We start from the raw sequence: 24,416 nt of genomic DNA, 5'->3' as shown, positions 1-24,416 counted from the left end.
TGTCACAAACAATGAACTCATTACAGTATTGAATGCAACGGAAGGCTCACTCTGAAGCCAGTTTGAACTCAGGTCCACTACTATCATTTGTGCTTTCAGTAAAGCTTTCAGTGAATCAACTAAATTTATTTGCATTCTAAATTGAAATCGCTGAGTTTTGAAAATTCACATCACTTCCTTCTTAAGATGGGTAATAGAATACCCATTTTCCTTGGGCGTGACAACACAGATAGCTCGTAGGCTTGAAATCCTCCACCTCAGTTATGAGCTGCACAAGAAAAGTCCATATTTTTTGTCACACAAAGCTAGAGTAATCTATCAATCGCAAGTTTCAAACAATGTTAGAATTCAGAAGAGAAAACAAGAATTTCAATAAACAAACAAATGCAGAAACTAATGTCATTGTTGGCCAAAGCATTATGTTCTTTCATTTGAAGAATACCACAAGATTTAGCACAAACAGGATACAGAAAACACTCGAATAGATATCAGAATTCCTCATCCAAAACACCGAAATAATTCCCTCCTAGTAATTGTCTTGCTGTATGAAGTACATCAGCTGTACTATCAGTGAGTATTCTAGTAAAAATCGAGTAAATGCAAAGATCACTGCCCAGAACTTTTTTGTAGAGCCTAACTGGATTGGTATATCCATTAGATGAGCTTCCTCCTTAATGGCATTAATTAACTACTACTCTTTTGAACCTTGCTTACAAGTTGACCCAGTAAGTACCCCATCCGAGGAGGAGTCTAACTCTTCTATGGTTAATTTGTGCAGTAACTTACAAAGTAAGTTTTTTATTGGTTAATAATTGTGCACGGGATAAGCTTAAGATTAGAAATGAAGAAATAAATACATAGGTATATACACTTATAATGAATTATAGTGTAATTGTTATCTAAACCAATAGATAATTTACTTTATAAAATACAGCAATACGTAACTTTAGGGGATTTGGATTATCCAAGGATATGGATTACACTGGAACTGAAAAGAGTTTATTGGATGTTTGAGATGATCTGTGTGAATTATTCATTAATGCAATCAAGCAAAAAAAAATCAAGTTTCCAAGTTTTCAATTACTGGCCTCGGAGAGGGCGAGATTTTTGGAGAGTTATTTGAGATGGTCTTCATGTGAAACACTAGCTAATTCAATCAAGAATAAACTTTTTTTAACCCAAATTTTCTGGAATTCTAGTAACTTTTAATCCATCTGAACGAACACATTCTTGCAACACAATGTAGAACCCTATACATACATATCTTCCTTCTATTGAGAGGTTAGATCTGATTCTATCATGCTGACAATGACAAATGAACATAAAATCTGCAACATAGACAGGATCACTGAAATTGATCTATCACTTTTCATAACCATCAACTAGCAAACCCAAGATAATAGCAAAGTGATCATCACACAAAATTACAATAGGTTCTCCTGAAACTTTTGTGAGACAACACCAAAGAGCATAGGACAAGGCAAGCTTGAGTCAGATGAGCAAAAGACCGTTTTTTATTTATTATTTTATATATATATATATATAGAAAATCCATCACATTAAGCAATTATAAAAGAACAGGCAAAAAAGATGAAGAGGAAAGTGGTCATGAGATAGAAGTGCAATAGTAGAAGGTTTTGTGCAAACACAAAATCGACAGGCGCATGAAATATTTAGCTAATATTTGACATGTATTAACTGTCACACTAACCTCAGAAATGGGGAAAGCAAAATCCTTAATCACCTTTGCCAGAGGACTGAATCTGGCGTTGCAACTCCTCATCAGCATTCCTCAGGAATTGATCCCAACCACTCCCTGGACTGGTGTCTAAGTAATCGTAAGGAACTGCAGTTTTTAATCCGGGCCGTACTCCACACTGGCTCTCTACTATTCGAAACTCCGAAGTATTACCATTTTCATTAAAATTTTGCTCCAATTCCTCCCATGTAAACAGCAGTGGCAGTGTAAATGCACCCCAAGGGTTAAAATCCAGAAGCTTAACCTGCCCATCCTTTCTAACATAAACATCAAACGTGTAATTTTCAGACTCAAATTTCATCCTCACTTCATCCGTAAAAAATTCCCGAATCACCACTTCTAGCTCATTTTTCCTCTCAAGAAGGGCAGGATAAAATCCAGTGACCTCACGTTGGGAAATTCCAACTAGGAGCTGACAATGTACAAAGCAACGAAATTCCATCTCTGGACGGAGAGAGGGATACCACTTGCGAAGAGCTAGGATGAAACTTGAGGGTCTTGATGAACTCTTGTCGTTGCACGAATCATATGCATGACACAGATCATGGACAAGAGTGTCAGACGATCGTAGCAAAAGTGCGATCTCACTGAAAGAGGTGCACTTGAGGCTTCCAGTTGAGCTGATCCAAGCAGAGTCTTTAGGTGCACTCCAATTCAACTTGGGAAAGATAGCACCCCCAAGGGATTCAATAGATTTCTTGATCTGCAATTCAAGTTCTGGGAAAGAAGGTGCTGGTGAAGGTTGTTCTGATTCGTCTCCAGATCCTTCTGATACAACATAATCTTCTTCCTCTTCAGGTTTATGGACTCTATTGGGTAGGGCATCTTCATTTGATATGGAAAGAGGAAGAAGGAAGGGCCCAGAATCATCAAGAAGATACTTAATAAAGGATTCTGGAAGTTCATGAATCAAGGTTTTGATAGAGACTGATTTAAATTTTGGGTACCATTCCTGAATCTGGCATCTGTTTACTTCTTCTTCCTGCATTTTTTGTTGAAGAAGATAAAGACTCCTTTCTCTATCTTTTAGCAAAGCAAAATTACTTTCTTCTGATTACTGTGCAACATTTCCAGAGTGCATTAGTAAGTGAGTTTGGGAGAAGTCAAAGCATAGTCAATGTAATAGGTCCCAGTTGCCAAAATACCAAGTGGAAAGAACACAAGTTACAAAAGACCATAGATTTGTACCTTAAATCTTAGTTCTTGGAATGGTATGAATTTTGCAACAAGGATCTGTCAAAACAAAAAGAACTACTCTGTATACAAGCATTTTGGCTCCTAACAAAATGACATTCATTGAAACGAAACTTTATCGAACACAAAAAAACTACAAACCACTTCACTGACCCATCTGCGTCTTCCCTCTCCCTAACTTTGAGCTTGTCCTCATCATAGACAAGTGAAGTTACAATATCAACAGAAGGCTTTCCATTGCCCAAATAAGTATTATTGATGGATCCTCATTTAAGTATGTTAAAAAATGTTATAATGCAGAATGACTTCTTGACACAGGAAGTAGATAATGGGATTTAAAAATGAGCAACCCAGTTGTTTGCAAGGAGGATGAACTTGAATAATCATATGTTTTGAGTGAGCTTTGAACAATAAGCCTAACACTTCAAATTCACGAATTCATTAGAAAAAGCCGCCCAGGTAAAATGTCAAACCAAGAAAAGAAAGATTAAAAAGAACTAATTCCTGTTGAATCTTTAAAAGTTAAAAACTGGGTCAGGCAATTTGTCAAACATCTTTGGCGCAACATATATTCCCATTCTTCAACAGCAAAAAAAACCATCAAAACTTAATTCTTATTTCTCAACCTATATTCAAATGCTTCAGTACTTTATTAACTATTTCAAAGCCAATAATTGCTTCAATTGCGAACTATACAAAACAAAAATGAAAGAAAAGTAAAGAAAAAAGACATGTTGGCATTGAAATTCGTGGAAATACTAAAAGAATCAGAGAAAAGAAACAAAGATACATAAAAAAAAAAGTGAATTTTTACCTGGTGGAGGAGGCAAAAGAGTGGATTTGAAGTTTAAAAAGTTGGGTTTTGGAGATGGGTCTTTGATTTTCAACTTCAACTAGTCTCTCTCTCTCTCTCTCTCTCTCTCTCTCTCTCTTCAACATTTGGGTGTGCGTGTGGCTCAGACGAATGCTTCGGAATTCCAGAAACCAGTGAATGGCGGCTGAAACTTTTCCACAGCAAAATAACAAGGTTGATTATAATTACACCAAGACCCCCAGTTATTAGCTAATATTAATATTTTCATCCGGCTAAATTCGTCTAATCAAATCGATTCGTCGCATTTTGGATGGATTTGTGATGATAAGAAGATAATTGTGGATTAGTTTTTTTCAATTCGTCTAGTTTTGGATGGTTAGTAGATTTGAGATTCATTTGTCAACAACCGAACTGTCAAATCGCGGCATTCTTAGTAATTTGTAAGACTTTGTGTTTTTAATTTTTTTAGATATTCGGTTTGTATTTTCAATTGAAAAATAGTTTAAATATTCTATTGTATTTTCAATTTATTTTTAATTTAAAAATTCTTTTATCAAATGTTAAGGGCTTATTTGGTGACCATTTCGTTTTCAATTTTTACTTTATATTTACAAAAAATTTAAAAACTGTCATAAAAACTTGTTTGATAACTTTTTTGGCTTATAAATAGTTGTCTCAGTTTGTAAATTTGAGAAAAAAACGTAAACTCAAAAAATGAGGTTATGTTAGTTTTTAAACAGAAATTTAAAAATTTGACTAACAAATTTTTTTTCTAATTAATTTTTTTAAATAATTTTTTTCTTTTTTCCAATTAATTTTTTTTCTAATTATAATGTGTATGATCACGTTGTCATAAATAACAAAAAATAAACATAAATATTTTAGGCATGAACAAACATATTTTTTAGTTTGTGTTTTTAAAATTTTTCAAATATTTTGTTCAAACCAAATGTGTTTGTAGTTTATGTTTTTCTTAAAAAAAAAAAAAAAAAAACTAGTTTAAAATTTTTTTGTAAGCATACACCAAAAACGTTACCAAACGCGACCTTAGTGTTAATATTTGATATTTTTGTGTGAAAAATATAATACTTAATTTTGTCATTTTAAAAAAAAATTCAAATAAATAGTTTTTAAATAAAAAAAATAATGAAATAGTTTTGATAATGCATGATTTTTTTATACGAATTTATTATTGATATTTGACAATTTACTTGATAATCTTTTGGTTATATTGAGTTTGATTGTTATAAAAAAAAATGTTCACAAGTTGTATTATGTTCAAAATTTGCATCAATCAGATAGACGAATGCGGATTGATTTTTTTCAATACACCAATCCGTCGGACGAATGACGGATTATAGGTTTTCTGACCGCAATTGAACCGCAAACACCCATAGGTAATATCATTATCTCAACCCCTCATTTATTAGGCTCGTTTGGAAAGTTGGTCATTTTAGTTGGCTTTTTGAATTGTTAATTATTTTAGTTTGATTAAAAAAAATTGTATTTTAAAAGTTGATTGCTTTTTTTTATAATTGATTGATGATTGTGAGAGAAAAAGTGAAATGATTATAGTTTAAATGTGACATTTTATCTTATTAATTATTTTAACATATTTTATCTTTATTATATATTTTAATTTAAAAAGTCATTATTAAACAGGGCCATTATATAATAGTTACATCAACCCTTTACTTATGAATCTATGTGCTTGTTTGTTTGGCACAATTTATTTTCAGCTCAAGTCAACTTATAGCTTAAAATAAGTTATTTTTGAGTATTTGGTATAGCTTAATGGTGTAGATTATACCTTTTTATAAGCTGATTTTTAGTTTTTTCTTTGATTAGGGGAGGAGCTGCTTTCCCATTTCAGCTTTTAACGGAAAGTTGAAAATCGATGAGCAAAATTACTTAAATGCCCATCGTCAATTTCAACTATTACCAAAAACCCAAGTATATAAACTCATTTTCTCAAAACATTGTTCATTTGCTCACTGGAGAGAGAGAGAGACAAAGTGAGAGAGAGAGAGAGAGAGAGGCGATTTCTGGCAAACAAACCAGAGCTCTCTCTCACTAACCGCTATCTCTTCTCTTTCTCTCTCTCTTCACGATTTGTCTTCTCTCTCTCTCTCTCTCTCACTCGCTCTCTCTCTTAATATCTACTCCGTTGTCACCTTCCGTTACCATCGCGATCGCAATTTGAAACCTAACCACTGCCATCTCTCTTTCTCTAGTTGCGTTGTTTTCCAGCGTTGTTTGCCACCGTCAAGATCGACCCGTGCTCTTTCTCTCTATTTATGATCGCGATTGCGATCTGAAACTTTAACCACCGCCATCCCCCTCTCTCTCTCTCTCTCTCGATCTGCGTTGTTCTCCGGCGTTGAAACCCTAGCTACCGGCTACGGTTAATAAATTAAAAAATAATATGTAATGAATTAATAAATTAAACAAAATTAACAAAAAGAAAGAAGAAGAAAAAAAAGAAAAAAAATCAACAATTTTTATATTGGTATCAATATTAATTGGTATTAATTATTAAAAAATTAATATTGTATATTTTTGTAATGAATTAATTATTAATTGATACTAATTAATAACAATTGTTGATTATTAATATTAATTGATACTAATTAATAATTTTAGTATTAATTGATACTAATTAATTTATAATGGAAAAAAAATTGTTACAATAATACGTCCATTACATTTTTATCAAATGTATCAATTTTTATATTAATTGCTACTAATTATATTAACTTTTATTAATGAAATAATTTTTTAAAATTAAAACTGAAAAAAATGACAAAATTATCATATAAGGGCAAAAATGACAATTATACAGTAAAAACTATTTTACAGTTTATCAACCAAATACTACTCTACTGCTTAAATCTATAATTTCACAGTTGCACCAAACAGGTTAACAGCTTATGTTCACAGCTATAATCTGTTAAATTATAATCTATAATCACTTTCTCACAGGTCTACCAAAAGGGGCCTACAGGTATTAACCACCTTAACTATGGCTTATTTTAGAAAGTAAGTTAAAAATTAATTTTTTGATTTTTTTTATAAAAAAAAATATGTAAAAAAATAGAGATAATGTGATTCAAAAAATTCAAAAATTCAAAAAATTAGCTTTAGTCGAGTTCCTAAAATAGGCCTATATATACTGTATAAATATCTTTTTTTTAGGTTAAAATACTATTGTATTTTTTTTTTTTAATAGTTAAAAGGGTTAAAATTTATAGACTCAAAGATGAGGGGAGTAAATAGATTTTATCTAATAGTTGAAGAGTCTAATTGTAATTAATCCAAACAAAAACGCAATACTATTAATATTGGTTGTTTTTTTTTTTGGCTTTGAGGTATTAGATATTGCTGGTAGTAATATGATGTGAACAAATTTCTACATCATGAACATATTTACATTTAAAAAATGTATACATAATTTTTTTTTAAAAATGATGTGATATTAACATTTTTACACACTTAAAAATTTCTGCATACAATAAATTGTACTTTAGAAGTCCTCAATGCAGCTTGGGTGCTTCATATGCTTAAATTATATTTTACACTTTTTATTGAGAATGAATAAGGACAGTAACACACCAATTTCTATATTTATTTACACATCTATAGAGAGAAAGATGTGACACTTTCCCTCTCTCTCTCTCTCTCTCTCTCTCTACGTATGAAGATGAGGGTGGTTGTAGCAAGAATTGTGTTCCCACATTATTATACTTAAATAACTTGCTATTCAACTTAATAAACTTGTATGTCTTATAAAAGAATCAAACTATTTGAACTCTTTGAGATTATCTCGGAAAATAAACAAATCAAATTTAAACAATTTACTAGACTCTTCCGGTTTACAGTTCTAGCATTAGAGCAATGGCATTAGAAAATAGAAAGTGAGAAAATTTATTGCTTATGAGCGCATCTATACAATTTGGTTCATATGATGGTTTTGTGCAAGAAAAGGAATAATCTAGTGACTTCAATAATGGCAGTAAGTTTGAATTCTGAGTTTTGTTTTTGTAGTCTGATGGAGGGGGCTTTGGATGGATGGTGGTGGCGGCGGTGGTGGGGGAGAGGTGGAGGTTGAAGGGTGGGAGTAAACAGAGGAAAAATAACTCGAGCACCTCTTCCTTTCAGAACCCGGAGTCTCCGAATACTATTTTTCACCATTGATGTTTTCAATACTGATGAATACTATCAAATTTATCATTCATCATCCAAAAAGGTTCTAGTTTTCGAGAAATATACATAAATCCCACTAAAGTTCTGAAGCATCATCTTGGTAAACTTGGCACCAGAACCAGAACCAGAATCAGAATCAGAATCAGAATCAGAACACAAAACCGGAACTCTTAAACAAGACCTGACAACTCGCTACTACATCTCATCAACTTAAAAGTTCAACATGTTTGCTGTTGGGCTGAAAGGTACATCACAATCTACTGGTTTGGCACGACCAAGAATGGCCTCCAAGGTCTGTGCATAGGCACTTGAAAATCCCATTAGTGCCTGGAACACATTGGGGAGGCTTGTTCGTAGGTTATTCAGAATCATGGCTCGGGTAACCTGGACTGAATGATGATACTTGGCCTTCTCGTCATTCATTCGTTTTTTCAGAGCCTCAACTTTAGCGCGCTTGACTGATAAAGGATGCTTTGGATTCAAAATGGAATTCGCATCTTCCACATTAAAGTTTCCCTCGAGCTTCATCTCCATTTCAGACAGAGAACTTAACTCCCTTTGCAGTCTTTTCTCAAGCTTGTCCGATTTTTTCTGCAGGTTGAGTTCTTCTTCCTGCTGCAAGACTATAGAATGTATAACTGATAAAAAGGTCTTAATGGCCTCTGATGCTACCTGTAAACATGGCAGATTGTCATAAAAAAATTTAAAAAAAATAAAATAAAGTATTTGTAGAACATAGTAGAGATAAATGAGTTGTAATGGATTCTTATATAATAAAGCATGTGAAAGAGTAAAAGGGTGACCTAGTGCATCAGGTTCCCACTAAAGCACAAAAAGAGTGGTTAAAGCAATGATAAATGGTTTTATAAATTTGATTTCATGGCCACCAGATGGGAGAACAAAGAATAACAGTTATAAAAGATCCAACAAATGAGAGAATTCAATCATTTATTATATTTGAGTTCTTCAGAAAAGTAACCTCAGCCTATGAACATCTGTTTTTTTTTTCCCTAAAACAAGCGAGATATTTCCAATCCATTATAAAATATTGACCAGGTTGAACTCTTAATAAACAGTTCTGGTTTGTGGAGTGTCCAAATGCTCTTGATTCAAATTCATTCACAGTTATACAACTAGACATATCTCTTTACCCAAGTGATTGCTATTCCAATAAACAACAATGATTGGATGTTCCTAGATCACCCTATTTGAAAACCTACAAAACAACTTCCACAATCCAAAAAGGACATTATTGTGTAAGCTGATCTTAATTCAACCTATCATCATAATTTTCTAACTGCTCAGATATCTAATGTGGTTATTAGTCTAGTTTTTTTATAAAAATAAATAAATAAATTTGCAAGACACAATTTGACTACCAACATACCACCTGAGTCTGGAACTAGCAAACATAAGCCAATTATTGGTTCTACTCCTCCCTGAGGGCTGCAAATTTTCTAAAAGGAAGTGGACTGAACCATATATATGTATATATGTATTTGTATTTGTATGGTGTTAATTGATAATGGCCCCGTTTGGTAACACTTATAAGTCAACTTATTCAGTTTCTTTGCTTGAAAACAAAATTTTGCCTAACTGTTTTTTGTTGCAATTTTATATTATAACTTATTTGACATTTTCAGCTTATTTGACCCCCCATAAAAAGAGGTTTTCTTAAGCTACAATTTGTAGCTTTTTTTAAAAAATTACTTTATAACTCTTAAATACATATTAATTATAACTTGAGAGCATTCTGCATATTTGTACAACAAAAGAAGTTATGTAACAGCTTATTTAACCAAATAGGTTCACCTTTTTTCACCAATTACCAAAAGTTGAATCGAACCAATTTACAATTTATTTCAAGTCTTTTAAGATAATAATTGGGGAAAAAAAAAATTATAATCATAAAAACTAATTTAGAAGTGATACCAAACGGGACCTACATAGAAGTCAGATATCAGCTATTATGTAATAAGAAATGTAAAGAGCTTGAACATAAGATCAAATAGTATAAATACCTTATCCGGGAGCCTGTCAAGGGTCAGCTGCCATTCTTCGCAAAGGGTATGCACTGCAGATGAGCTACCACTCTGTTGAGAGTCCTCTGCAAAGCACTCAGTGAGTTGTATCCACCTGCAGAGAGCTCTTACATACTCTCCTTGAGCTTTTATAAGTTTGCAGAAGCTATTGTACCATGAATTAACCTCTGTTTTTAGCTGAGCTGCAGCCTGGCGATGATAATTAGTAGTTGGTTCGACGCTTTGCTGATTTGTGAGATGACTCACTTGCTGGGATATATGATTCTGAACTTGATGGCACTCATAGATTGTTCTCCACATACTCGTCAGCCTGAACAATTAACAGAAAATAATTTTAAAAAACCTCTGGAAATGGAGAATATTCAGCATTTAGAACATGCCAACATGAAATAAAGGGAAAAGGACAGCAACAACAAAAATAAAAAGAGGTTGAAAGCTAGATAGGGAATTTCTCTCTCCAGACACAGAACAGGGCTGCTCGCGGGTCGGTTTTGGCCAGGTGCGGGTCAAAACCGACCCGACCCGCACTTATGCGGTTGGGGAAAAATGGACCCGCAACCGCCCGTGATGCGGTTCGCGGTTTGTGCGGGCGGGTGCGGTTCGGTTTGCGGTTTAGTGTTTTTTTTTTATTTTTTTTATTTTTAAACTTAAGTAAATTTGACATTTTTTGTTACTTTCTAAACATTTTTTTTTTTTTAGAAGAGTTATAAATTAAATTACAAGATATACAATTCATGATCATAATAAATAGTCCACATGTTAGATAAGATGATATGGAACCATGCTTGAGGATAGTAATTAATCTTCCTCCTTAGCTTGCAAAAACAAACCCTTAAAAGTTAAACTAGTAACACTAATTTAAATATGCAAAAACAAACCCTTAAAAGTCAAACTAGTAACACTAATTTTAATAGTGGATTAATCTTCACTGTTTAGTTTTTAATATGCAATAATGTAATAATAGAATGACAATTCAAAATATCATATTTAACTGTGTCTAATAGACTAATGGAATATAATGATTTTTTTTTTTTTATATATATAAATAAAACTCAAACTAATAACACTAATTTAAATATCATTAGATCATGATAATGTATATAAGTGCCCATATAATAAATTTTACTTTCATCCAAAATGTAAAAATAAAAATAATAACTAGTTATCTCCATCCATCCAAAATGCAAAAAATAATAATAATAACTAGTTATTTTTTCTTAAAAAAAAAAGATGCGGGTTGCGGGCGGGGCAGGTTCGACCCGAACCCGATCTTTTGCCAATTTCTTGACCCGCACCCGCCCACCTACCTACATCGAAACCGCCCAAAGCACTGCGGGTAGGGTAGGGTCGGGCGGTTTGTGCGGGCGGGTGGGTTTGTTGCCCAGCTCATGTCAACATTGAAGTGGCTAAGGATTCATTGATTTTCTTGTTGTCTTTGAATTAAATATTCATATACATGAATATCAAATAATAATTAACGTGTTGTATGTTGTCAGTGAGGGGTGTACCCCATGACAAAAATTCACAGCTATCCTTGTTCAACTAATGTAAGATGTGAGATAAATGACAAACAAACCCATATTCCCAAACAAATCACAAAGAAATAGTCATTTTGGAGAAATTATTTTCAGCAAATTATAATTTTTAACAATCACACCTAAAGTTTACCCAATTTAGCACCAAATCAAGAATTAGTAAGAAAGAATGTTTAGTTGTAATATCCAGATCCCTACCCAGAAATTATTGAGATAAGCTGAGGATGCAGCTCTTCAACTATAAGCTCTGATATGGACGAACAAGACCTACTAATTGATTCTTCCAAATGTATTATGTCAGACTGCAAACTCTCAACAATAAATCGAGTTTTCTCAGTCTTCGTCCAGTCGTGGTCTTCATCCTGTTGCTTTTGGAGGAGTGAGGATTTCTTCTCATGCTCTAACTTAGTAATCTCTTTATCCTACAAATTAAAATAATATTTACCACAAGAGAAGAAGGATATCAGAAAAGGACAACAAAGAAAGAAATACAAAGAAAGGGTAAATTATATTGACAACCCTTGAGGTTTAGTAAAAATACAATAAGCCCCACAAGTTTGGCATAATTACACCAACCTCCTTTTTAGTAAGGTTGAAGTTTCTGAAACTAATACAGATGGTGTGTAAACACACAAACAAACAAACAAGGCAAAATGTATATTTTGATGTAAAAGATATGACAACATCATTTTCTCATCCGCATGATAAGATACGACTAACAAATTACTGATAAAAGGGCAGCTTAGTGTAATGTCAATTAAAATCTCAATGGAGTTCGATGTAATTATGCCAAAATTGTGAGACTTTATGTATTTTCCCCAAATCTCAAGGGACATTAGCGTAAACACCCAAAAGGAAACATATTACACCAGTAACTCATCTTTGATCCTTGTAGTGGATCATAGCTGCTACACCCAGACAATTCTGAGCAGTATCTGGCAGAAACATATATCAAAGATCTAATCCTCATATTCAGTAATTCAAGAAATTTCAGTTATTTAAGTTCTCTTTTTCTATCAATCAAATGCAGTACAGTGATTAACAAGTGCAATTGTGGTGGGAAGATTTCTGTCTTGGAACTGCAGTAAATTCATAAATTTTATTTTGTTTCCTGTCATTCTGTTAATATGAAGTAACCCGATTGCCATCCAAGAAGAAGAAGAAGAAGATAAACTTCAGAACATAAATAAATAAACAAAACAAAAAGAGTCAAAAGAACAAAGAAGTTTCTTGATGGAAAGTAAAAGGAAGATTGTTGTTTCTGTATTAAGAGTACACTCATGCCACAAAAATATTGGGAAGCTGAAATCCATATTAATGACAAAAACCTACTGAATAAAGCAATGTCTTCGATACTAATTCATCCCAAACAACAACAACAAATTGGCTTGAATACCCATTGAAAGAAATCAACTATAGCGGTAGAAATTCACTCCTACCATGTTGTTCAAAGTGTGAAGTAGAAGCTCAAACACCCACAAATACATTTATGCACAATCTCACACTGTATTGAGATGTGGAGGAAGAGCTTTCAAGCCAATTCTATTTCACCAATAGAATAGATGGGACTGTTATTTGGAAGTAATATAATGGTAATCACAATCTGAAATAGATGTGGAGTAATCAGGGTTTCAAGTAATATGATGGTTATCACAAGCCCTTTAAATTGACTAGGACCCTTATCATGAGCAGTTTCTCAAAAATAACTTCCACCCATTAAGGATATAGCCGCCAAAAACATCCAATGATAACCACTTGAAAATTTGATGTGGAATGTGAACAAGAACAACCCTTAGTCTCCTAATGGAGATGTGACTAACATATCATCCTCAACTTCTTAAGAATTTTAAGCAGCAGGATCCCACACACACAGAGACAGTAATATAATGGTATAAATAAAGGTGTACGTAGAGACTCTTTATGGACTAATCAACCAATTAAAATTATTAAATAGCAAAAATACCTTAACATCCTTGTAGAGTCTCTGTTCTTGAGCATATAGTTTTTCAAGTGTGATGCAATGAGCACCGGGCCTGCATGGCTCACTAGGACCACAGAACTCTGCAGCACTTCTTGTACATTGAAGTGATTTAGAAGACCAACTCCACGTCAATGCATTAAAGACCTTGGCAGAACTGCCCCTCCTCTCTGGAAATGGTAGGTACTATAAGCTCCAAGAGACACTTGGAAACTAGAAGAGCAAGTAATTAAATAACAATGAATGATTCAATACATGTATACAGGTAAGACATTTAGAGATTCAGCAGCTATATTCTTCACCAGAATTCAGTAATAAAACAAGAAATTTGATGTACAAGAGTATGTTTCACAATGACACCATAAACATCTATATCCATTTCAGAAATAGTACCCACCAAAAGCAAAAGGATAAATTAATTTCATAAAAAAATAAGGAAACACTTATTATGCTGGAATTGCTCTTATCTCAATACTGTCTTCACCATGGTCCAGGTACAAAATAAGAAATGAGTAGAGCAACTAGAAGAACTTCCTAAGCCATCACTCTTGTACAATAGACACAAATGCTGTTATAGATATAGGAACTAACCAGCTTTTTTACAGAAAATAAACAGGCTCAACAATATAAATATATAAAAGAGTAATACAAATGAAGATGTTACGAGCAACACTAAAGAAAGTTGATGGTAGCTAAGCTAAGCAAGTCTCCTCAGACAATATACAATGGAGACTAAAAAAAAATGCTATACTGTTTCAATGGAGCAAGATGATAAAATATTTACCCTTGTTGTCTTTTGAATTCTGCCAACGGAAAGTTTCACTAGAATTGATGTCCACAAGAATCACTATGTCCTTGACACCTGCTGATGCTTTCAGGAAATAATCATCTAACTCCTTAACAATACCTGCCAATGTTTTCTTGCTCCTGCAGACTACCATGGCCATATCTGCAGTGTCTTTAGTGTGCCAGCTAACCATTGATGAGCTATCGTCACCCAACTCAATGGTCTCGTGCTTCTCAGGAAGCAGATTTGCAGCATTTTTGTCAACAATATTTTCCTCTTGTTCTTCTTCCTCAAATTCAGCGTTGGCCTCTGCCCAATTTTCCTCCTCAATTGGTTCTACAAATTCTCTCTTCTCTTCACAAGGAAGTGAAGAAGGGGAAAAAGGGTCCCAAAAATCCCAGGTTGAGCTAGGAACTGGGGGAGGCGGCGGTGTGCAACTAGTTTCCTCACCAACCTCTACGATTTCTTCTTGGGCAATTTCCACCCTTTGTTTATCCTCGAACATCCTTTGTTTATCCTCAAACATCCTCGAGTCTGGGCTAAAAGTTGGGGGAGGAGGAGGGGAAGGAGGCAAAGGGGGAGGTGGTGAGGGAGGCAAAGGAAGGTCGCCAAAGGAGGTATTTTCAAGTTCCAATGACTCCGACTCGGTGAACTGACGAAGGGTTACTCCAGTATTTTTCAGTGATCTCAAATAAGTCAATTGGGCATCAGCAAATTCTCCTCTAAACCCCACCAATTGTTTCATTAACATCTTCCTATCCTTGCAAATCCTTACCCTCTCTTCTTTATCAATTCTTGAAGCAACACAGCCCATTTCTTCAATATGGATATCGTAAACAAAAGCTTTTGCTATCTAGCTTAACTAGTAAACAAAACAGGTCTAAGAAAACCAAATGCAGGTCCAATTTTGTGTAACAACACGCCTTAAAGATCAAAAGAAGCGCAAAGTAGAGTTAAACCTTACAAATTCTAAATCGGTTTGTGTGCACTTTCTTTGGTTTTGTTGAGTTCAAATGATCTTCATGCCAATGATCTTCATCCCTAAACCCAAAAAAGTTGTTGCAGATTATTTCCAATTCAGCATGCTTTCCCTGTTCTCTCCCAATTCATTCAGCAAAACAATCTTCATAACCACAATCAGAGCCCCAAAAACCTTAAAATTCCCATTATTCTAATCCTAGACTGTTACATAAAAATTGATTCAGAAACCTCAAAGCAGAACTAAAGAACATCAAACAACAATACCCATTTTGCAAATCCTGAGAACTCACAAACCCAACAAAAGCTCTCACCAAAATTCAAAAGATGGGTAGTCTTTTCATTTATCTGATTCAGATTTTGCCCATTTTACTGTGCCAAACTTTAGATCTTCATCCAATGAACATGACCATAGTCACTCCACACTCCACACTCCACATCTCTTGCCTTTTTTTCCCACTACATGAACAGTCATTCCAATGACCCAAACACCTTAAAAAAGATAAAAACAGCAAAAAGCAAAAGCACCCATGTCCAAAATCTCCATATTTCCACAACCAAACGAGCCTTTTCCCAAAATGTTCAAAATTTTAAAAATAAAAATAAAAATAAATAATTAAAAAATCAAAATTAAAAAATCAAAATGTGTCTGCTCAAAGCTCAACTGTTCCCTTTCAACTAGTCACGAGAGCCCTCTTGGTCTTTTCTTTTATATTTTGCAATATTATAAGATTGAAACAAAAATGCAATAAAATAAAACAATGGTACTGAGGCAAAAACTGCTAAAAGGACAGATCACTGAAGGAACTGCAAATGCTGTAGTTGTTGTTGCCTTTGTCTGCCAAAAAAATAAAAAAGAACTTAAATTAGGGTTTTGATAAAATGCCAGAACATACAATGCACAGAAAAGAAAAGGTGAGAATCTTCAAGAGAAGGTTTGAAAGCAAACCACTCAAGTGTGTACTCTGTTCATGCTCTACAAAGAGAGAACACCCAATTCAGATAACACAGAGAAAATGTAGAGAGAGAGAAAGAGAGAGAGGGGTGAGCTCGAAACCCAAGAGACCATAAGAAGCCTCCCAAGAGGAGGCGCATTTTAGCGATAAAACTCCAAATTCAAAAAAATGATACTTATTAGTACGGTGTACAAACGCCGACACTACACATGCGAACACGATGGTATAGGTGTGTGGAAGGTATTTTGAGAAGTTAGTAAAAAATTAATTTTTTAATTTTTTTAGTAATTTTTTTTGACAGAAAATTGGATTATTTTGAGAAAAAAAACTGACTTTTTTTAATTAAAAAAACTAAAAAATTTAAAAATTGACTTTTTACTATTGTTTCCAAAAGACCCCCATAAATCACAGTGGTAGAAATTCCATTGGAATGCGTATATTAGCATGGTAGGGGATTTTTTAAGGGGCTGTTTGGGCAGTAATGCACTTTTTTTTCTTTTTTTTTTCTTTTTTTATCAAAGATAGAAGGTTAATTTGTTAGTAAAACTATGTTGCAATTTTAAAAAGTTGTCGCTGATTCATCATCAATTACAATTCCAAACCTTTCACTCATTGCTCCTTAAGGCGCAACTATAAATATATTTATTTAAATGTACTTATTTAATAAATATATTTATATATGTCATATCATTATTTTATTTTTTATAAAAAATCAAAAAATGTCTAATAACCAACTCTAAATTAATATGATATGTTTGGTAAAATAATTTATTTTGTAAAATATTTTTAAAAAATTATAAAAACAATTTGATAAAAATAAATATTTATTTTTTATTTTTTTAGAATTATTTTTTAATAAAAATAATAAATCATATAAAAATAATTAATACATTTATTTTTAACTAAACCAATTTTTAAAAAATTATAAAAAAAAATATTTTGAAAATCCAACCAACCAAACCAATTTTCAAATCCTAAGGAGAATTAGCGTTATTATAAAATTTATTTTTAAAATGTGAGTTGTTTGTGTTATGAATTCCATTCCCATCTCCCTTTGTATGAAACCAATATCGCTTTTTAAAATTATGTTCTAAAAATATAATTTTAATTTTATAAAATATAAAAGTTAAATTTGTAAAGCATGATTCTTTTTGTAAATCAAACATATATATGCTGGCGGTGTTTGGGAAGGCATGAGATAGGCTATTTTAGTCTGAAGTTTGAAAAAAAGCTTTTTAGCCTTGAACAGTAGTTGAACCGTTGATTTATATTTTTTTTTTTAAAAAAAATGTAGCTTGGCAGCCTACGATCAGTGGCACTGTAGCCTACTTGCCCCACTGGTAGTAAATTACACTTTTGCCTCTTTACATCAATTTTGAAAAAAATGAAATTAAGGATAAATTTATCATTTCAATTTCAAACACATTTTTTAATATAACAATTCAAATGAAAATTCATCACATCTTCTCAAATACAAAAACTAAAATAATTTATTAAAATAGTAAAAAAAATCTAAAAAATAGCTACTTCCCAAACACACACCGGAGGTGTTTGGCAAGAAAAAAATAGCCTAGTTTAGGCTAAAATTCACAAAAAGACAAAATAAGCTAAAATAGTTAATAAGACAAAATATCACATCAAACCCATAATCATTTCACTTTTTTTCTCACAAGCATCACATCCAACTACAAAAAAATCCAATCATCTTCCCAAACACAAAAATTTTAGCCTACTAAAATAGCCAAAAACTAAAATAGCCTACTAAAATAGCAACTTCCCAAACGAAGCCACTCTATATGATTCAAGTGGTTACAAAATAAAGTATATGGGTACGAATCTCACTCTATGGCTCCGTTTGGAAAAAAAAAAAAACTAGGCTTTTTTGGCTAAAATAGCCACAAAAAACGAAATAAGCTATTTAGCCACAAAAAATAAAACATCAAATCCAACCCATAATCATTACAATCCTCTCTCACAAAAAAAGTCAAAAAAGTCAAAAAGCTAAAAAATTCTTCCCAAACCAGGTTAAAATAGCCCAGGCTAAAATAACCAAAAAGCCAAAAAGTCAAAAAAGTCAAAAAACCAACCCACTTCCAAACGGAGGCTATGACATTTTGAAATAATGAATTCATCTCATATATGGAAGCATTTGAGGCTTTTCTATCTACACAAAAATTAATTATAAAACTAGACAATTCTTTCATATGAGTATGAGATTTATAAAAAGATAAAACTCACCTTATATGAAAGAATTGTGTCAAATTATATTATTAATTTATATATTCCTAAACTTTTACTATATTTCTTTGAGGCTTTGAAACTTTCTCGAATTCGATAGGGGCAAAGTATTTTATTTAGGGTTGTTTTAAGAATTTTAGTTTTTTAATTTTTTTTTTAAAATCTGTGTAAAAAATGTGAAAGCTAATGTGATTTGGCACCGTTTGGGAAGAAGAATATGGGGTTTTTTTTGGCTATTTTAGCCACAAAAAATAAAATATCACATCCAATCCATAATCATTACACTCTTTTCTCACAAAAAAAGTCAAAAAAGTCAAAAAGTCATTCCCAAACCAAATTTTTTAACCCAGGCTAAAATAGTCAAAAAGTCAAAAAGCCAACCGACTTCCCAAACCAACCCTAAAATGAATTAAAAGTTAAAATATAACTTTTAACCTTTTTCTCAAAATAGCCTTTAATGCTCTACACTTTGAAGTGGCATGGTCCAAAATTCACTAACTAATTTGGTAAAAGAATAATTTCAATGACTTTAATACGATATCTTCTAATGAAAAAGAAAGAGAGAAAACAAATGAAAAACGAAAAATCTATATATGCACGAATTGTTTGGAAAAAATTTAAATAAAAATTAATTTGATTGGGAATAACATGATCCTTTTCGTAAATTCAAATAAAATTTCCTCATTTTGTGGAAGAATTCAAAATTCTCAACCTTTTCTTTTTATAATCGGATATTTGGACCAGTTTATGCGTACCTTGACTAATCTCGGGATCTTAAAATTAATAACCAGATAAACGTCTAGTTATTCTAAAGTTTAGAATGTTTGGCCTTTATGAGATTTGAACCTATAACCTCTTTAATGGTAAAAAAAAAAAATTCCAACTGTTTAATATTTAACAAAAGTCAAATGTGCAACAAATATTTAGAAATTGCAATTTTGAGACGACAACTTCGAACTAAGGATTGTTTTCGAAAATCGGTTAAAAACTAACTCTCTTTTTTTTTTGTTGTAAATAAAATATGTGAGAAATAATCTAATCTAAAATAAATTAAAAATCAAAAATTAATTTTTAATCATCAAATGAGCCCTAAATACATTAGAAGGCCCAAATGCATGAAGGATCTTTATATTTTGACATAGGACAATACAAATTTGGTCCTTTCAGAAGCTTTATGGTTTTGTGAGGGCCCAATAATTGATTAAAGTAAGCACTATACATCATTGACTTAAAAATACTTGGTCACCCCACCAATCTCCATTCATTTTCATTTTTCATGAAAAATGCACATGGGCTACTAAAGAAGATTGGGCATGTACTTTGTTAAATCATTGTTGTTATCTCAACTTTTTTGGTTTGTCAGATTTGATATGTTTGGGTTTAAAAAGTCGAAATTTTTTGATTTGAGTTTTTTGAAATTATTTTTTAAAAAATTAATTTTTTTTTATTTTTCATAATTTTTTATTTGTATTGAATTATTTATAATATTTTAAATAATTTTTTTAAAATTTTTACATACACTTAACTTTTATATATATTTAAAAAGTATAACATTGGTGAAAAAAAATATTTAAAAAATTTACTAAACAACAAAAATATTTGAAAAAATGAAATTTTAATATATTTTTAGTATTATTGTGTATTTATTAATTTTTTATTATATTTTTTTTTACAAATATTTTACTCTTTAGATACATCTAAGTAAGGTGTATCTAAAAAAATATTTAAAAATTTAAAAATGTTCACTAAAAATAAAAATAAAAAATACAAAAAATAAAAAACAAAAAAAACCTTAATTTAAAAAAATTAAAACTAAGCACAGTGAATAAGTTTGCAATAGATTTAAATCTTTACTTGGCTTAATTAGGGCTGAGGAAGAAATCTGTATAATTCGTAATCCGATTAGGTCCAATCCAATCCGGTAAATTTGAATTGATTTTTTGAATTCGTGGTTCGTTCCGGTTTGAAAATTTAAAAATCTGTAGACCGCGGATCAATTTTAGATTAAACCCCATAATTCCATATTGGAACCGATCCGAACTGTATACAAATAGTTTATATTTATACTATAGATCCTCTCACATAATATCATTTCTTATTCCATATAAAAGCTAAACCAATTTTGTTATTACTTTTATTTGATACTATGTTTAGTTTTAATACAGAAGAAAATTCTATTTTGTGTAATGTGTATTCAGTTTTATTGTTTTTGTTTAATGCTATGTTCGTGTTTTATGAAATTAAAATGTTCTATTTTTTTTTTGTTATTTAATTATGTGAATTCGTAATCCTAAATCGATCCAATTCATATTCAAACGGATTATTTAAATTGATTCTATAATTTAAACGAATTAAATTATTTCAAATTTTTATGAACTATAAATAACAAATTGATCCTCATTTTACCCTAATTCAGACCGTTTCAGATTATGCTCGCCCCTAAGCTTAATTATTCTTCACAGTTCTAGGAAGTTACAGCTAAACCCAATACGTGCACACTTGGGAAATGAATTATCTAAAAAGGTGAGAAATGATTTGACATGGGTCATGCTTTGTTTTTAGGATAGTGGCTTTAAATCAATTGTGTTGGCCTCGTTTGTTAAATTTTATAATTGTGTTGTATATTGATTGTGTTAAATTTTATTAATTTATTAATGTAAATATTTTTTATAATTATAATTACTCTCCTGTTGATTAACCTTAAAAAAAAAAAACTAATATTTAAACAAAAATCAAATATACAAAAGGTATGGGAGTGAATATTAATATTATAATTAAAAATTAAAAACTTAGCCTATGTTTGGCAAGAAGGTTTGGGTGAGTTTGGGGCTAAAATAGCCACAAAAAACAAAATAGGCTATTTTAGCCACAAAAAACAAAACATCAAATCCAACCCCTAATCATTACAATCCTCTCTCACAAAAAAAGCCAAAAAAGCCAAAAAGCCAAAAAGCCCTTCCCAAACCAGGCTAAAATAGCCCAGGCTAAAATAGCCAAAAAGCCAAAAAGCCAAAAAGCCAACCCACTTCCCAAACGGAGGCTTAATTTCTTAGGAAGTCTTGGTTGAAGGCTCCTCGTTAAAAAATTATAGTAGTATAAGGACAAAGACAAAAAGTTTCTTAATTCCATTTTTATAATATTTTGTAGGCTAATTTTATACAGAATACCCTTATGCACTAACACACAACGTTAATTTCAGTTTTGGAATTATTTCAAAACTTAAAAATTAATTACCTTTTATATAATAAACTGGTATTTTGTAATCCTTCACCAAACTATTTTAAACAAGGCCAAGGATGTATATGAAATTGTATAGAATCTAAAATATAAAAAACTGGACAAAAATTCAATGTGCTTGCCATTCCTTAAAGAAAATGCTTAAAACCCTTAAAACATCACCCCCTAAATTCACCCCTAGTGATGAGAGATATAGTATATCAGTTGTTGTGAGTATAAATTTAAGGGTAATATTTTAAGAATTTATAGTAGGGTAAATTATACTAATAGTCTTTATAGTTTGGGACTTGTGTCACTTTAGTCCCTAACTTTTTAATTGTGACATATTTCACACTGAATTTTGAATTTTGTTCCAAATAAGGACAATTGAAGATATTATTAGATTTTTCAAGGATAAAATCATCAATTTGATAAAATATAAACTAATTTGAAAAAAATAAATGTCAAACAAATATTTTTGAATTTTTAAAAATTATTTATACCCACTAAAAATAAAATTATGTAAAATTGATAAATTTTTTAGACATTTTTTTTATCAAATTAATTTTTATTATGTGTTTGGATGATGATCATGTAAAATTAATTTTTAAAAATTAATCATGTAATTTTTATTAATTTTTATCAATTTTACATAATTTTATCATTGGGAGATAAAAATATTTTTTTGACATTTATTTTTATCAAATTAGTTTATATTTTATTAAATTGACGATTTTGTCATTGAAATTAAACAATGGTATCTTCAATTGTCCTCATTTGGAATAAGATTCAAAATTCAAGGTCAAATGTGTCACAATTGAAAAGTCAGCGACCAAAGTGACACGAGTCCCAAACTATAAGGACTATTTGTGTAATTTGCCTTTTATACTATTACGCATTATCAAAACAGTAAAATTTTACTATTTGTTCGACAGTGAATTTTCACCGCTTTTCCTCAGAGCCTAAAAATTAAATTACAAAATTGAAGGTTAATTGCAATATATATATATATATATAGTTGCCTACTTGGGGAAAAAAATTCCCTATTTTCAAACAAAAAATTTTAACATGCCCACACCTAAGAGCATCCGCATCAGTCTCAGCAAATTTTGAGTTAAATTATAACTCAAAATCTACTTTTGTATTTTAGCTAGCCTCTTTTTTATATACACATTCCATCAAACTCTCTATTTTAAAATTCTATTCCATTAAAATCTTATTTTTTATTATTTTATATTTTTTAATTTAATTATTTGTTTTAGTAATGAAAAATAGATTATAATTGAATTGGAAAAGTTTAATTAAATCATTATAATCCTTAAATGCTCCTCGTGTTTAACCATATTTTTTGGAGTGCAAAATGATGTTAAAACAAGTATAAAATAAGACCAAAAACAGTACTAGAGTAACAACAGAACAGTAGCAACATAGCAACACAGGAGCCAGCATTTTCCTTCTTCTCATGGGACATCCTGGGGGACATCCTAGGGGACATCCTGAGGGACGACCCCAGCTTTGTTCCAGTTCAGTTTTGCTGCCCACAACATACATACAAGGAAGCTTTGCTCCAATTCAATAATAGTGGTATCAACTGCTGCCCACAACATACAAACAAGGAAGCTTTGCTCCATTTCAGTAATGATGGTATGAGAGATAGTGTTCTTGCCGGCGGGAGAAAGAAGCGCATGAAAGAAAATATAATAAAAAATTAATTACCTTGTGAATAGTTCCTCGCTTCATCAGAAGAGAAACTGTAACTTTGTCAAATTAAATGAAGCCGATAGCGACTCTAATGCATCAACATATTTACAGTTTAGCTCTCTGCATTAGCGTCAAAGTCGTTGCAGCGACTCTGATGCTAATGCTCTAAGTATTCAACCTTATCATCTTCCTCAACCCTAAATTTAGGGCAACTCCCAAGAGTAACAGTGTGATGATGACCGAGAATCAAAAGGACAATTATTGTCATCTCTCTATCATACTATTAATGATGAACTTCCCCGTATGTGAATTAACTAATAATTTGAAAGAGCAAATTAATAATAATAAAGTTAGTTGAGGTTAGGTTAATTTGTGACTTTCTAAACAAGCTTACAACACACTAAATGATCAACTTATTGACTTCAAATGGTTTAGCTATCAGTTTGGCTTCTTCCAGAAAAAGTCCTAGTTGTCATCATATTTGTTATAATTTCTAATTCCTTGGTTGTTTGGAAGTGGCCATTCTCTGAGCTAAATGAACTAACCACTCCTTAAGCAACCACATACTGCAATGCAATCAATAAAATTATAATATATTTATAAAACCTATCAATATGGCAGCTACATTTGTCCTCCTTTGGAAGGTTCAATCCTAACCTTAGTCAACAAAAAAAACAAAAATGTGATTAGCTTATAGTCCTAGAGTTTGTTTGACAAGTAGTTTTGTACAAACCAAAGTTTGATCTCAAAAGAAGTAATTGTATAAGTTTAAATTTATATATAATTGTACACAATTATTTGCCTACGAAGTCTTTTTATTTTTTATTTTTTTATTTATAGGCATTTGCCTTTGAAGTCTTGATATGATATTATGTATGATATAGTTATTTTTATAAAAAAATAAAATAAAGAAAGAATATTTGCAATACACGTCATAAAAATTAGATAATCAATTATATAAAAAAGTAAGACACCACATGTTGTATATATATAGAAACATATATACTATTTAAAT

General features: G+C 31.5%; 2 protein-coding genes across 5 annotated transcripts; both read right to left on the bottom strand.

Annotated features, from left to right (window-relative positions):
• On the bottom strand, positions 1-4,107 carry EDA35 (temperature sensing protein-like protein). 2 transcript variants are annotated; one of them, XM_028241474.2, is made up of 4 exons: positions 3,768-4,011; positions 2,948-2,992; positions 1,712-2,816; positions 1-268 (listed from the first exon to the last, which is right to left on the bottom strand). In XM_028241474.2, exon 3 carries the CDS (start codon positions 2,745-2,747, stop codon positions 1,737-1,739), a length of 1,011 nt encoding a protein of 336 aa, XP_028097275.2. In that variant the 5' UTR covers positions 2,748-2,816; positions 2,948-2,992; positions 3,768-4,011; the 3' UTR covers positions 1-268; positions 1,712-1,736. The 2 variants fall into 2 exon arrangements, with proteins under 2 accessions (XP_028097275.2, XP_028097276.2); XM_028241475.2 differs by lacking the exon at positions 2,948-2,992 and having other exon boundaries at positions 3,768-4,107.
• Positions 4,108-7,963: 3,856 nt separating this feature from the next.
• Positions 7,964-16,473, bottom strand: LOC114297109 (benzoyl-CoA reductase subunit C, putative (DUF630 and DUF632)). Of its 3 annotated transcripts, none has more exons than XM_028241473.2 (7): positions 16,240-16,473; positions 15,272-16,128; positions 14,310-15,174; positions 13,511-13,695; positions 11,746-11,969; positions 9,992-10,322; positions 7,964-8,642 (listed from the first exon to the last, which is right to left on the bottom strand). In XM_028241473.2, exons 3-7 carry the CDS (start codon positions 15,124-15,126, stop codon positions 8,181-8,183), a joined length of 2,019 nt encoding a protein of 672 aa, XP_028097274.2. In that variant the 5' UTR covers positions 15,127-15,174; positions 15,272-16,128; positions 16,240-16,473; the 3' UTR covers positions 7,964-8,180. The 3 variants fall into 3 exon arrangements, with proteins under 3 accessions (XP_028097274.2, XP_028097273.2, XP_082742429.1); XM_028241472.2 differs by having other exon boundaries at positions 15,277-16,128; positions 16,240-16,418; XM_082886303.1 differs by having other exon boundaries at positions 14,310-16,128.
• Positions 16,474-24,416: the final 7,943 nt, after the last annotated feature.

The sequence above is a fragment of the Camellia sinensis genome, chromosome 9 (assembly GCF_055761805.1).
Source record: "Camellia sinensis isolate YWXY chromosome 9, ASM5576180v1, whole genome shotgun sequence".
Lineage (NCBI taxonomy): Eukaryota > Viridiplantae > Streptophyta > Magnoliopsida > Ericales > Theaceae > Camellia > Camellia sinensis.
The sequence above is the reverse complement of the archived record's forward strand: the minus strand, read 5'-3'. Positions and strand labels throughout refer to the sequence as shown.

Bases quoted from the DNA above. Each gene is read 5' to 3' on its own strand.
- LOC114297109 (XM_082886303.1), bottom strand. From the start codon at position 15,126: ATGGGCTGTGTTGCTTCAAGAATTGATAAAGAAGAGAGGGTAAGGATT. The intron at 10,323-11,745 runs GTAGGGATCTGG...TTAATTGTTCAG, and splicing joins CTTATCTCAATAATTTCTGG to GCTGACGAGTATGTGGAGAA. The intron at 8,643-9,991 runs GTATTTATACTA...CCATGTTTACAG, and splicing joins TTGACAGGCTCCCGGATAAG to GTAGCATCAGAGGCCATTAA.
- EDA35 (XM_028241475.2), bottom strand. From the start codon at position 2,747: ATGCAGGAAGAAGAAGTAAACAGATGCCAGATTCAGGAATGGTACCCA.